This window comes from Bison bison, unplaced genomic scaffold (assembly GCF_000754665.1).
Source record: "Bison bison bison isolate TAMUID 2011002044 unplaced genomic scaffold, Bison_UMD1.0 scf7180017864291, whole genome shotgun sequence".
Lineage (NCBI taxonomy): Eukaryota > Metazoa > Chordata > Mammalia > Artiodactyla > Bovidae > Bison > Bison bison.
This window is the reverse complement of record NW_011494863.1, coordinates 12,636,490-12,651,199: the sequence shown is the minus strand read 5'-3', so window position 1 is coordinate 12,651,199 and position 14,710 is coordinate 12,636,490. Positions and strand designations below refer to the sequence as shown.

At 43.4% G+C, this 14,710-nt stretch overlaps 1 protein-coding gene across 1 annotated transcript in view; it reads right to left on the bottom strand.

Annotated features, from left to right (window-relative positions):
* The window catches only part of SLC36A1 (solute carrier family 36 (proton/amino acid symporter), member 1), a 50,214-nt gene that overhangs the window by 7,864 nt on the left and 27,640 nt on the right, over positions 1-14,710 (bottom strand). The window contains exons 8-10 of the mRNA XM_010850596.1: positions 12,910-13,008; positions 9,212-9,378; positions 5,520-5,689 (exon numbers count right to left, since the gene is read on the bottom strand). Of these exons, the coding sequence (XP_010848898.1) occupies positions 5,520-5,689; positions 9,212-9,378; positions 12,910-13,008 (436 nt within the window). The remainder of the gene's footprint in view (positions 1-5,519; positions 5,690-9,211; positions 9,379-12,909; positions 13,009-14,710) is intronic.

Here is a 14,710-nt window from a genome sequence, read left to right as displayed (position 1 = left end):
CCTGGTCCCCGGGATGCTCCAACCACTGAAGAGAAAGCAGGCGTCTATGCTGAGACAGTAAGTCCCTGGAGGAGACAAGTCAGAGGACCTGCCTGGCCCCTCCCAGTGCTGAGGGTCTGTCCTCTCCTTTCCTCTTGCGTACTAGCCTGGAGGACAGATGGGTACTTCATGATATGAGCTAAATGGAGTCATGTGCTCTACTCTGATAAGAATTAAGTGAAAACAGAAAGAAACAGAAGCTTGCGAGATCAGAATCTTTTCTCAGACTGGATGGAAATGTTCCATTTCATCATGACTTTAAAATAGCAACCTGAAAACTTGTTCTTGACTTGACTACTGATATACAAGATAAGTATGTTTAACACAAATGTCCTTAATAGAGGTATTTTTTAAAGGGCAAAACTTTAAAAAGCCAGGACCACAGGGCTGCAAAGGGAGGACCCTCTTCCTGTCCTAGCTTGACCAGATACACAGTTGAACCCTAAATGCAGCCCGACACTGGAGAAACATAATGAGGGGAGAAGGCAGGAAGAATGAACTTCCCATTAGTTAATATGCTGGGGGAGGAGGAAGGGAGAGGGACCCAAACGGAGGACCTAATAACCAAGGCCTCTGTTTACCAAACACCAGGCAAACTCAGTTCAATTCAGTCGCTCAGTCATGTCCAACTCCTTGCGACCCCATGGACTGCAGCACACCAGGCTTCCCTGTCCAGGCAAACTAGATTTCACTAATTCCAGAGATGGGAATCAGGTACTCAGGAAAGATATGGGAGCAACTAAAACCTCTTCTAACACTGAATGTCTTTACTCCATGAGTTAAAGCCCTTAAGAAAGAGAAATCCAAGAAGGCAGATACCTGAGGAAGCAGCCAACTGGGAACCCCCTCTCCCTGTGCTGTGCTGTGCTTAGTTGCTCAGCTGTGTCTGACTCTGCAACCTCATGGACTATGGCCCGCCAGACTTCTCTGCCAATGGGAATTCTCCCGGCAAGATTACTGGAGTGGGTTGCCATGCCCTCCTCCAGGAACCCTCTCCCTACTCCCCCACAGAAAGAGCATCTCACACAAAGAAGGTCAAAGACAGCACTCTCCCCACTGGCAGTTCCCCAGCCCCCTGCAGCAGCCTAGCTGTGACATGAACAGCTTCGCTGTTGCCCTGAGGACGAGCAGATCACATGATTAGTCAAGAGGGCTCCAATGGTATTGCAAAACATCTTCCTTTTGGGTTAAGAGACACTGAAAACGTGATCTTTTAACTGCTGAAGCAGCAGGAGGCCAACGGCCATGTTCAGAGAAGGAACTGACTGGAATTCTGAGCCTGTGGTTTTAGACCACAACAGAAAGAGCTGACTTACGCACAGAGCAGAGAAAGCACTTAAGAGACAAACACGCTGACAGAAAGCCCTTGGACACTTACAGCTCCTGTGTCCAGAAGTGCTTACTGCTGTTTATCACCATCAGTGTAGATGAAGCTCATCTGTGTGACTCTCAAACGGCTAGAAATCTGTCTTTAAAATTAATAACAGTCTTGGACAGAATGTATAATTTCCTTTAGTGGGAGCATAAATTTTAAAAACAATACAAAAACAAGGGAAACCACCTACATGTCCACTGTTAAAGGAGTAGTTTCGTAAACATGACCTACCGATACAATGGAATATCATGCAGTCATAAAAAGTATTTCCAAAGATATGCACAGTCATGAGACAATTTTAAACAAAATGCCAAAGACAAAATCACATGTATATGAGGACTGCAATTATTTATAAAAAGCGCCCATGGGGATTAACACAGAAGATAAAATGCAAAAAAGTTATTTTAAGTCACTGGGATATTGGAAATTTCTTTTTCACTTACTCTAGATGTAGACAATCTTCAAACATTTTTATTACATTAACTTTTTTTGGAGTAATATTTTGGTAGGAATTTAAAATCAAGCTCAAAGTACTAGTGCAGAATGACAGAGTTTTAGACATGAAGTGAGGGGATCCCTTTCACATCTTACAAATGAAGAAACTGAGGCCTCATGACCGAGCCCGTGGTGGAGATTGGGGCTCAGAGCACAGTTAGTGCTGCTGCTCTCTTTCTTTGTAGCTGCAAGACCGAGATGTGTGGGAGGCCAAAAGGGGTGGAGAAAGCCGCTTTGTTTGGACCTGGAAGCTTCATCCTCTAAAGAGTCTGGCTGCTTGGACTGCTTTATATTCTAGGCTGATACATCTCCTAACTGAGATGGTTGTACTGCTATTCTGTCTTCAATAACAGGTTTATGACATTCTCATACCTAACTGAAATAAAATGTGTCATGTGGCAAATGCCACAGCAGATCAGTTCAAACCACTGGAGGACAGGTTAGCGCCTCAAGGAATCCAAAGAAACTACTCTTTGCACATCTCTGGCCTCTTTCAGGTGGAGCAGCCTCTCGCAGCCTCTCCTACACAAGGTCTGGACATAAGGTGATCTGCTAGGTCTGCATGGCCAAACATATGGGCTGGAAGAAACTACTGTCCCATATAAAATTGTAACAAAATGAGCACCAATCTCTGACATGCATATTTTTCTTTCCTTTCCTCTCCAAAAGTGTGAAATAAAGCATCAAAAAAGTAGACATGGTCATCTTTGGCAGATGGGGAAGAGTGGTTGAATTCTAAGTGGAAAAAAAAATGAGGCTGAACCAGATTTTCCTGCTTCCCTTGGGGATGGAGGGTGAGGAGGTGGAGAGAAAGTTGGGGAGAAAACAAGAAAATAGCCCAAACAGCAATAATACAAGCTGCCATTAAAATTTATGGGTGTAAATGAAAACAGTTACATCAAAGATCTAAAATCATATACCAATTAACCTTTGGCCAAAGGATCTGAAGTTACAAAGATACAAAAACAAAATGAACTTAGATAAATGCAATTAAGTTGGTGCTACAGTAAAATACTGCTCCCGAATCCCACAATAACTTCAAAGTCTCCAGGGAAGGCAAGAGAGGCTGAGCACTCAGAGATGAAGGGGTTGCACCCTTTAATAGGATGACGATGCAAGGTCAAGTCACAAGAGATCACAGGAGAAAGGGAAAACAACCCATTGCGCTTGAAGATCAAAAGCAGCTCGTATCCTCTGAGCGTCACACCGCAGAAGGGAGGTGAGACCCACAGACAGAGCCAGGGAAAGCGAAGTGAAAATCAAGAGGCATTTAAGGATAGCATGAGGTCTGTGAGTCAGGATTGCTGGATCCCGCGGGGTGCAGCGGAGAGGAACCTGGCAGGAAGCGAGACATATGCTACCGGAGGCTGAGCCAAACTTGAGAAGAAAATGGGGCGGTGAGAGGAGCCAGGGCCAGCTCAGTGCCCCAGCTCTTCCAGCAGGGACAACACATGTACACAGATAGCCCTACTTTCTCTACAGTAACCACTCCGAAACAAAGCCCATTATTTGAGCTATCCCTATCCTTTCTTCTAGTATCTGTTGGACTCAAGAATCGGGGCCTTAGAGTTGACATTATGAACACCGTGCACATGGGTGCTGTCTCCTCAACACTCAGATCTAATTCCTCTGTAGAGGAAATACACATGCTTGATCAAAGCCTCCAGGGTTGCCGGCAAGAGACAACAGTAAAATCTAGGAGAGTACAAGCCTCTGATCTTATCACACATTCAGGTGCTTTACTGGAAAGTCAAAGCTGTACCCTGCACATTCCTTCCTTTCAATCACTTTGGGGCAGCAGTGGCCTCCAGGCAGTGGGCTGTTTTCCAGGCTGGTCTAAGGAGATAGCCCAAAGGGCTGTCCAGTTAAAAATATGAGAAGTCAGATTCCTGGTTGCCATCAGCTCTCTGGGGCTGGTGAAACCAAGGTGTGCACTCTGCTACCCAGGTCCAGCCTACAAGAACGCCTCAGCAGGAGAGCTGCGCAAGATTAAATAGGAAGGTCTTCAGGTCTCAGCTCCAGTGAGTTCCTTCCATGCAGACCTGGGACACTGAGCTTCCACCCACTGCCCTAGAAGTAACATCAGGAAGGTACCTGTAGGTGGCTGGGGGAGGGCCACCCTGGGATGGGCGCCAGTCTGCTCCCCACATCTACGTGGGTGGGAGGAAAGGATGACAGCCTCTTGCTTGCCCTGCTCTTGCTAACAGTCAACCAATGAAGTCATTTCAAACTTTCCAGACTATGAGCGCACGTTAGACAACTATCAAATCATTCATCCCTAAAACACTCCATTCTGGTCCAATGAACAAATATCGTATATTAACACATACATGTGGAATCTAGAAAGCTGGTACTGAGGAACCTGTCTGCAGGAAAGGAATGGGGATGCGGAAGTAAGAACAAACCTGTGGACACAGCTGGGCAGGGATAGAGTGGGACGAATGGAGACAGCAGCGTAGACATATGTACACCATCATGTGTAAAATAGCTGGTGAGGAGTTGCTATACAACACAGGGAGCCCAGACTGGTGCTCTGTGATGACCTAGAGGGGTGGGGGGCAGGGGAGGGAGGCTCAAGAGGGAAGGGATACATATATAACTATGGTGGATTTGTATTGTTGCAACCAGAAACCAACACTACGTTGTAAAACAACTTTCCTCCAATTAAAAAATAACTTAAAAAAAAACTAATTAAAAGAAATATAGACCAGCTTTACTTCAAAGACAGAGGCTTGGACTGCATACTTTAAGGAAAGTTCCAATATGATAAGCAAAGATGTCTCTTTTCCCAAGAGAGTAAAATGTTTAAAAAAAAAAAAACAACTAACCATGGCCAAAAAGAGACATACATCTGTGATTCAAGTATTTCAATTTAGAAAGAAACTGTAAATCTCTTAAAATTTAAATTAGATATTACAGACCAATTTATTCAAGAATTATTTTATCAACTTCACAGGAGCTTCAAAAAAATAATTTATTTTTGAATTATACCAGTTTTAACCAAGAACAAATAAGGCGCTATCTTGTCTCTCAGCTCACACTCCTGGTATGTGGTCAGAAGAGAGGAATTAAATACAAAGTAATAAAGCAAACACCTAGGGTAGTCAACAGAAATTTTCTAAGAAACAGATTTTAGGGAGAACACCATCCAAAAGTATCTAGAATAATATCAGGCAGTCTCAAAATGCAATCCAAGGAATAGACTGTCACACTGAAAACACGATTATTTGAAATAAACAAAGATACACCTGCTATCAAAGAACTTACAGTACTCATTATGCATGTGTGTTAAATGGATCTCTTTTAAACTTTTGCCATATTTCATACAGAATAATTGCACCCGTTTACGAAGCATCATGACCATTGCCATTACATTTTAGGCTGTCTCTATAAAGAAACTACCACTCCCGTTCCTGTATCCTTTAGAGCATGTCTATAATCAATTCAGTCCCTCCGCAGACATGCCTCAACTCTGATGCTGAGACAGTGCCCAGAGTTCCCTGCTCACACAACACTGGCTACGACACAGGCCCTCTCTCACAAAAGCCCTGGGGACTGGGCGCCCTCTGGGGAGAAAACAGACAAGGTAATGATCTTGTCTTCTACTCACACGTCAGACAGACCAGCACGGTGCGCACGGAGAGATCTATCACCAGTTCACAGTGCTCAGGCCCACGGGCCACAAAGAAGGGGATGATGATCTCGGCAGGGACGTAGAACTGGAGGGCGTAGGTGAAGAAGATGCCGACGGAGTAGAGCAGCTTAACTGACTGGTACAGCCTGCAGAGAGAGTCGAGACACACTCAGAGCCAGCTGTGCACACTCACACACCCAGCAGTGAGAGTGCAAAATGGCTCTGTGGTGATTTGGCCTTATCTCTCCAAGTTACAAACGCATGTCTCCTTTGGATGAGCAATTTCAGGTCTAGGGATTTATCCTATAGCTATACTTGTACATGCACACATAAACTTACAGGAAAAATATGTCACTGCAGCTCTAAGTCTGAAAGATTAAAGAGTTCCAATGTTAATCGGTAGGGAATTGGTTAAATAAATCATGGCACCCCGATGTGCTCAGGCGTGTCTGACTCTTTGTGACCCCATAGATTGTAGCCTGCCAGGTTCCTCTACCCATGGAATTTTCCAGGCAAGAAACTGGAGTGGGTTGCCATTTTCTACTCCAGGGTATCTTCCCGACTCAGGGATCCAAACCATGTCACTTGCATCTCCTGGATTGGCAGGTAGATTCTTTACCACTAGTGCCACCTGGGAAAACTGGCATTCCCACAGAAGTGTTCAAAAGTAGGAGAAAGAACTCCGGTGCTGATACGAAACTACCCCCATGACATAAATTGAAGTGAAAAAAAGCATGAAGCAGAACAGTGTAGACAGTATGGTACCCACTGTCTAAAAAAGGAAAAAGAAGGAAAATCACCCCCTTTCAGACACACGTACATGTGACATTCCTATATACGCCAAGTATCTTGAGGAGGAAACACAAGAAACCTCTGAAATGGAAAATTGTAAAACAGGGGTCCTGAAGAGCCAAGTGGAAACCTAATATTTTCTGTATGCCCTTTGAACATTTGGAATCTTTTCCACGGGCATATGGCCTTTAACAAATAAAAACAGAGACCAACATGACATGGTAAAAATTAATAAACAAAACATTTTTAAAGGGCAAGAAAAAAAGGAGTAAACAGCAGGAAAAAAATACAATTCAAATGCAACAAGCCTTTTCATATCTTTCCCATCCAACGCGGTGCTCCCAAGAATCAGATGGTGACCACACAGAATGAATAGGCAGGAACAAAAGCCATCTTTCCATCCCACTAGGGCTGGCTACGATCCTACCACTGCTTCATGGGAGGCTGCTCAGAGAGACTGCTAACCTACCATGGGACACGTCTATCTTATCCCAGACCTAGGACAGTGAAGAGTAGAAAAAAGGTCTGATCAGTAAGTATTCAGATTTGACATGCCCATTAAAGAGAAGGCCATCCTGCCCCTAAGCAAAGTTCCACTTCAAAGAAGACCCTCATGCATTACCAGCAAGAAACTGTGGCCTCCCTCCCTTGCTGGAAATCTATTTAAAAGTGGTGATTATAGGGACTTCCTGGTGATCCAGAGGTTAAGACTTCGCCTTCCAGTGCAGAGGACGTGGGTTCAATCCCTGGTCGGGGAGCTAAGATCCCACATGCCTCAGGGCCAAAAAACCAAAACATAAAACAGAAGCAATATTGTAAAAATTCAATAAAGACTTTTTTTAAAAAGTGATTATACTGTTCACGGTGTGCACTGACTTTCTCTGTGGTTGAACTTAATACCTAGAAGATGTTCTAATGCTATAAGCAGGAGAACACCCTGGGAGAGACTGAGATTGACAAAAGGTCTTTTGCTCCAAGAATACATAATTAAAAACCCTTTGGGAAAAAACCAGCTAGCAGCTCTATAATTAAACTCAGTGCAGCCCCAAAGCCTTCTGGAGTGCTGGGAAATCTAGATTCAGGATAGCCACCTGCTGGGACAGCCAAATAAATCATACCCAAAGGGAGGCAGAAAGATTAGGGGACCTGGGGTGGAAACATCAGAGGAAAGAAGACAGATGCTCGCCTATGGCTTCAGATTATGTCAGCTGCTTCTGCTGCTCCTGATCCATTTATCTTCAGTTATGCTGAGCTATTACTTGACTCTTCTCTTTTGAAAAGGCATGAATATTTGGAAATTGAAAAGCAGGCATTAAGGGAAAGAGAAAGACTTTTGGGAGAAAACAGCCCACTTCAGGGTTACCACTTGTCTGCTGATCAGGGTGACCAGTATTAAACACTGATCCTACTGAAAAAATACTTTTCTCAATTTCCTCAGTCAGTCCTTGTACAATGCCTCACCCATTATACCTCTAAAACCAGGCCAACCTGAAAGGTTATTCTGATCCCTAGGGCATTCGACAAGCTTTACAGCATCTGCTCACGGCTGCTGTCTGCAATGAAATTTTAATCTTCCAAAAAGAATTGCTGCTTAGGACACACCCTCTGACATTTACCTTTTCGGGAAGGATTTCAGTATGTCTTGGTCGTTCTCTGCAATACAGCAATCATGACTTAGGGAAAGTGAGATACAGAAGGGTTCCCAGCCCATGGTGAGAGGCTCGCCTGCACCTGCGCATGGAGCAAGTGACAGTCCTGGGACAGGCACAGCAGAAGCTGCGGACCAGGCAAGGCTGCCCTCCGCTTTCCTTATGTATCTGGAAAGGTTCGAGGTCAGTGGACTGGATGCTTGACCCTTCTGGGCTCAGATCTCCTGGGAGAAGTGGCACCATCAGTCAGTGGATCAATCAATCCACGAGGCATCTGTCTCCATCAGAATGACTCATCCAAACAAAGTACAAAGCTCAGCACCATCCTATTCTCCATAGTGCCAGTACAGCAGTACCAAGCTCACGCATGTTATTTGATCTGCATGACAATTCTGACAGAAATGACTAGTCTTAGTCCCCAGAAAGGGGAACTGAGGCAGTGGGAAGCTGTGACCTGTCCAAGGCTATAGAGAGCTGGGACAAAGCAGATCACCTCTATCCTCTGTGCTCCAGTGGCTTTCTGGTGAGCTCTCCTCATTTATAAAGGCCTCACCGACTCAGCAGTTAGTCCTCCCTTTTTGTTCAAAAAATCTTCACTTGGTTTTGACTGTATGCCAGGCATTGTGCCAGGGGGCTGGGGTAACATGAATGAAGCTTATAATGTAGGGAGAGCACGGCACAGGTAAACAGACAACCACAACAAAATGGAATAAAGACTGAGACAGGATCCTCATGGGACCCCGCGGCAGCAGAGAGGAGGGCCACTGACCTAGACTTGACGTTTCAGTCGGTGAGACATTAGAGAATTTCTCAAACAGAGTGACTCCCAGCATGAGGCCTCTTCACTGAGAAGGAGCTAGATGGGGGTGGAGCTAGAGCCTGAGCGGCCCTCACTGCATCTCAGGGTTTCCTCTTCATCGTTAAGAACTAAGGGAAGGTTCTGTGCCCTCTCAACAGGGGAATGCATGACGGGACTGAGGGTTAGATGGCTCCCACAGGTAACAGGAGAAGAACAGATATGAGAGTCAGACTCAGGCAGGGAGACCAGCCAAAAGGCTTGATGGGCAGCCAAGGAGGATGGTGCTGATCTGGGGAATGGAGGCACGAAGGGGCTAAAGTGAAGTGGGCTGATTTAAGAGATAAGAAGGAGGAAAAATACACATTATGACCCTTATTGATTTTTAAAAAAAAACCAGTGCTCCTAGGATTCCCTCCTTCCCTACATACCAACAGTTGGGCAGGTTGAGAGTTATGCTGCCTTGGATGTTAGCTCCAAAATGCAGGTAACCCAGAATCCCCAGGCTGACATAGAGGGCAGTGACGATAGCCATTCCCACATAGAGGATGAGCGAAAATTTCTTAGGATCCTTCATTTTGTTTTCAAGGGGCAGAACCTAAGAGAATAGTGAGAGATGAGAAAGCACCATTAATGGCCAACAACAATAATCCAGTAATATTCTCAGAAAAATGTAACCTCTCTTTTTTTCCCCAGAATTTCCCCAAAGCCCACCTGTTGTTTACTAGACAGACAAATGTAAGCTGTTCATCAGACATTATGCTTGCAGACTCTGGGAGATGGTGAAGGACAGGGATGCTGCAGTCCATGGGGTTGCAAAGAGTTAGACACAACTTAGCAACTGAACAACACTTGCCAAGCTGGAGGAGCTTTGGAGCCTGCTGTCTAAGCAGGAAGTCCCAAGAGGTATGGTGGGCAGGCCCGGAAGCCAGGACTCCTGTTGCAGGTTGGCTCTCTGCCTCCTGTGGGTTGGGAGTGCTTTTTGCACCCTGAATGCACGTGCACAGCACCTAACAAGCCCTCTCCCATCATGCCCACTCAGCATGATGAGCAAGAGACCCAGCGGTGGCCCAGGCCAACTGTACCTCGACTGAGATCATGGCTCTGCTAAGCTGTCCCAAGAATGCAAAATGCAGGTCAAGGAAAACTGCCACTCCAGTTCCCAGAAACTGTTTCCTTACCTCAAAAGGGGTGGGCACTAGCAGTGACAAGTGAAACCTCCAACTTAGAGAAACTGAGGTGCTAGGGGTGGCATGACTTAATAGAGGATCCTGGAGGCTGAAGTTTATGGAGATGCATAACAAAACCCAGTTTTCAGACTCCTATTTCAAACCACTGACCCTGCAGCCTCCTCCCTCACAGCAGAGGATTTTCTTTAACATTTGCTAAAGCCAAGGAAAGGCCTTTTATTTGCAGTTTTTTAATACTTAAAATTTTATTATGAAAAAGTTTCTAAAAATTCTATTGAAGTATGGTTGATTTACAAAGTTGTGTTTAACTTCTGCTGAACAGTGATGTGACTCAGTTATACATATACATATTCCTTTTCGCATCCTTTTCCATTATGGTTTATCACAGCATGTACTTCCCTGTGCTATACAGTAGGGCCTTGTTGTTTATCCATCCTACACAGAATAATCTGCATCTGCTAATTCCAAACTCCCTTTTCCCCAACCCCCACCTACTCCGCCCCCGGTAACCACAAGTCTGTTATATTTGTGAGTCTGTTTTTGTTTCGTAGATATGTTCATTTTAGATTCCATATGTAAGTATCTTTATGACTTACTTCACCTAGTATCGTAATTTCTAGTTGCATCCATGTTGCTACAAATGGCATTATTTCATTCTTTTTAATGGCTAAATAATATCCCTGTGTTTATGTGTGTGTGTATTCATTATCCATTTATCAGTTGATGGACATTTAGGTTGCTTACATATCTATTGCGAATAGTGCTGTTATGAACATAGGGGTGCATGTATTTTTTTCAAATTTTGTCTGGGTATATATGACATGTATAACCCACGACTGGGACTATTAGATCATATGGCAACTCTATTTTTAGTTTTCTGAGGAACCTCCATACTATTATGAAAGGCATTTTATGAAGAATGGTTCATACAGGGAACAGGGAAAAGACCAAATGTGCCTATGACTACCTCCATGATCTGCTATCAACCACATCTGGCTGGGCTGTTGCAGGAAAAGCAACTTAGGGAAACATCTATCTGGCCCCTTCCTCTGTCTTTGATCTTGTCATTGTGCCCATTTTCCACAAGTGCCTCTGGCCACCAGACAGAGCACGTCTCAGCCAGACCCACCGGCAGACGGCAGACACCATGAGCCTGCTGTTGGCCCACAGCTACCGGGTACATCACAGCTCTGCATCTCCAACCGACCTTCAGCATCCCCCACACCAGATCAAGGGGCTCAAGCTTCAGTTGATCCACAATCCAACAAGAAACAGTTTCTAAACTTTCCTTTGATTTCTTTCTATGGGGAGTCTTGGGAGCCAGAGGACAGGGAGCCCATCTCCTTCAGGCCAGCCAGTCTGGACCAGGGATGCAGAAACACAGAGAGCACAGGAAAGCTCAGTGAGCCCAGAGCTTTTCCTGGTCACGCCCAACAACCCTCAGATCCGGCCTAAGAGTCAAAACAGCCATATCTCTATTTTAAAAAGAGAAAACACCAACAAATCTTGAATTAATAGATAAAGACGGTAACAGAATGACTTTATCTGAGCCCCTGCTGATGAAATGAAGCAAAGAACAACTTCTGCCCTGTGCTGCTAGGGAGAGCTGATAAATTCAGCACAATGTTCCTTAAGAACCCAGGGTCCCTGGGCATCTTTCCACATTCACTCAGCCTCTTCTTTCCAGATCTGAGTGCTTCAAAGCTCTTTATCCTACTGTAATATGGGTCCCTTGAGGCCTCTGCCTGAGCAGCAGGGAAACCATATATGTTTGTGAATCAAGGTGAGATGTTCTTCTTGGGCAATGAGAAGCCCCAAGGGCAAGCACCAGGGAAGGTTTAAAACCTCAGAACAGTCACATACACCTGCTCACTCAAAAAGTCTCTCCCATGATGTTACGAGTCATATTAACACATTCTATTGACATCATCAGGGCAATTCTCAAATCGTGACAAAAAATGTCCACCTCTGAGGTTTTCTTAAAAGTGTATAAGGATGCTCACCTTATATAAAGAAAACCTAGACAGTGCACCTAAATGAGAAGGAAGTCCAAATGGGAGGGTATATGTATATGTACAGCTGATTCATTTTGCTGTTTGGCAGAAATTAACACAACACTGTAAAGCTCCAATGAAAATTAATTTTTAAAAAGTGTGTAAGGTGACAGAGCAATCAAATAGGGACAAAAAGATACTCCATGAAAGGAGAACTGTCTTCCCATTTCCTAAGCCCTAGGCTAACAGCTTTCTTCAGAAAAGAAATCTGGACCTTCATTATGAAAAACACAAGTAAAAATCTAATTAGGTACACCCGAGGGACAGAGTCCTCTCTTTAGGGGAAATTGGTGAAATCGCAGCAATGATGGAGGAGCTGAGCTAAGAGTGCAGGCTATTGGTTTATGCATGGAAAATACAGCTCAACAAAGTTTCAGGGCAGAGAACTCACTCATATGTTTATTGATTTAATGATAATATCAATACTATTATTAATGAAAATAAAAATTATTGAATGCTCACCACATGTTAGGGATTATTTGAAGTATTTTAGACATGTCTCATTTAATCCTAAAAACTATTAACACTAGGCTCCCTTTTCAGAAGCATACAGTGAAGAATCCGAGAAGGCAAGACCTTGCACAAAGTCACATAGGTACTCTTTGGCAGAGTTGAGCCTAACCCCAAATTGGTCCAGCTCTAGACCCTGCATTCCAATCTGTCACCCACCGCTGCTTACTGCACGCACAAGAGATGCGTGTGCAATAGACAGGCTTGAAGGGAAACAAAAACTGGAGCTAGGAAACTTCAGTGGAGTCTCTGAAATGCTGTTCATTAAATGGCCAATAAACCTTAAAGACAATTTCTAGGAGCATTTCCTCAGCATTCCTCAAAATGGACCTTAAGAACACCGAGGGCACCAGAGAATCACGATGCATCTCTTACCATCCCGATGCCTTCAAATGCAAAAATGGCCGTGCCAAAGAACAGAGGGTAGGTCTTCCAGGAAGCCACCAAGGGGAGGTGGCTGGGGTCTGGGATATTCTGAAAGAGAGAAAACAAAATAGAGCAAAGGCTATACAGAGATTCATGATTTCAACCCCAGCATCAGACCGGTCAAACCTTTCCTAAATCTAATATTCTCTTAAGGGAAAAAGTATGACACTATGACATCTCAGAGATAATTTGGGGTGTGTGTAGCCCTTCTATTTTTCCTTCAAGCCAAGAAAAGTCTACTTGCTTTGGGGAAACTCAAATGTTAGAGACTATATAAAAAGAATCACATTCTTTCACTAGGTGATCCCATCCCCAGAAATATAATCTGACAAGGAAAAGATGATTAAAATATGAAGAAAATTGAGCAAAGCCTTTGAATGGTAAGCAGCAACAAGCCTAAATGTTCCTGAACATCTGTCTGTTAGTGTACTGCACATCAACTAAACCACACTATTGCACTATTATGCACTGTCTAAAAAGTACAAAGCGGGATAAGTAGTACATGAAAAACTGCTAATGAAATAATAGTGAGAAAAATATTTTAAAATTTTATATATTTACTATGATACAATTACATAAACATTCCACACAGATAACAGCTGGAAGAAAAGGTGGTAGGTTTTTAGATGAGTACTTTTCTCTTTTATCTCTACTTCCCTCTCTTTCTTTTTTCAAAAATTCTGTGAATCAGTACTTGGAAAATATTATTGACAGGCACATGACAGCACTATTGGTACAAAGGGGGGGAAATAGCAAAAACAGCATTTTAAAAAGAAGGCAAATAAAAACCAAGGCAACTGATAACGGCAGGTACAATGTACCTAGCTAGCTGACCAATGGCAAGATTCCCCAGTGATGGCCAGTATCGAAGGAGCAGGACTCAAGAGACAAAAGCTGCCATTCTTTCAGAATTTGACTTTTAGATTTAAAAATGTCTTTAAAACTGCCTTTTACAATGTTTTAAACCTGATTTAACTATAGAGGTATCTAGATAAATATGGAGCCTGTTCTAACAGTGTGACAGAATAACGTCGGAGGACAAAAAAGAGACCTACTACTAATCTCTATAGTAGGTTTCTCTTTGAAAGATTTCAAACCAATTATATTGATACTATAGTCTCCTTAAAATATGAAGCATTTTTAAAATGCTTTCTTTTCCAAGCCCCTGCTAAGAAACCAGTTAGATCTCTTTATGAGAAGCACTGCAGTTCCTTGAATGAAGCTGAGACTAGTAAATATTTTTTTTTTTTTTTTGATGAAACATGATGGTAAGACTGTCCTTTAATTCCCTGAGTCATAGTATAACTAGAGTTTCTGAAAACTGCCCAGGGTCATACATTGGGCTGAGACATCACAGAGGGAATTTCAAAATACACGTCTGGGGATACTGGTGTGAATGAGACCAGCAGAAGATATTTACATACTTAATGATGGCTACTGCCTTATACCCCAACCAACTAAATGGAAAAACTTTTAATTTGCAAAAAATGTACAAATTAAAATCAGGTCATTTTCAACATATTATCTCCTCATTTGCACCACATTATCATGTAACTATAATAGCTTTTTGAGAAAATGTTGTTAAATGTACATAAGAATTGCTGGATGTACTCCAATTTTAGGAACATTATTAACTGCGAAAAAATATGTCTCAGAATTAAGGATATCTGTGGTGGTCCAGTGGTTAGGACTCCACACTCTCACTGCTGAGGGAATGGGTCTGATCCCTTGAGCCTCCAGGTACTGCCAT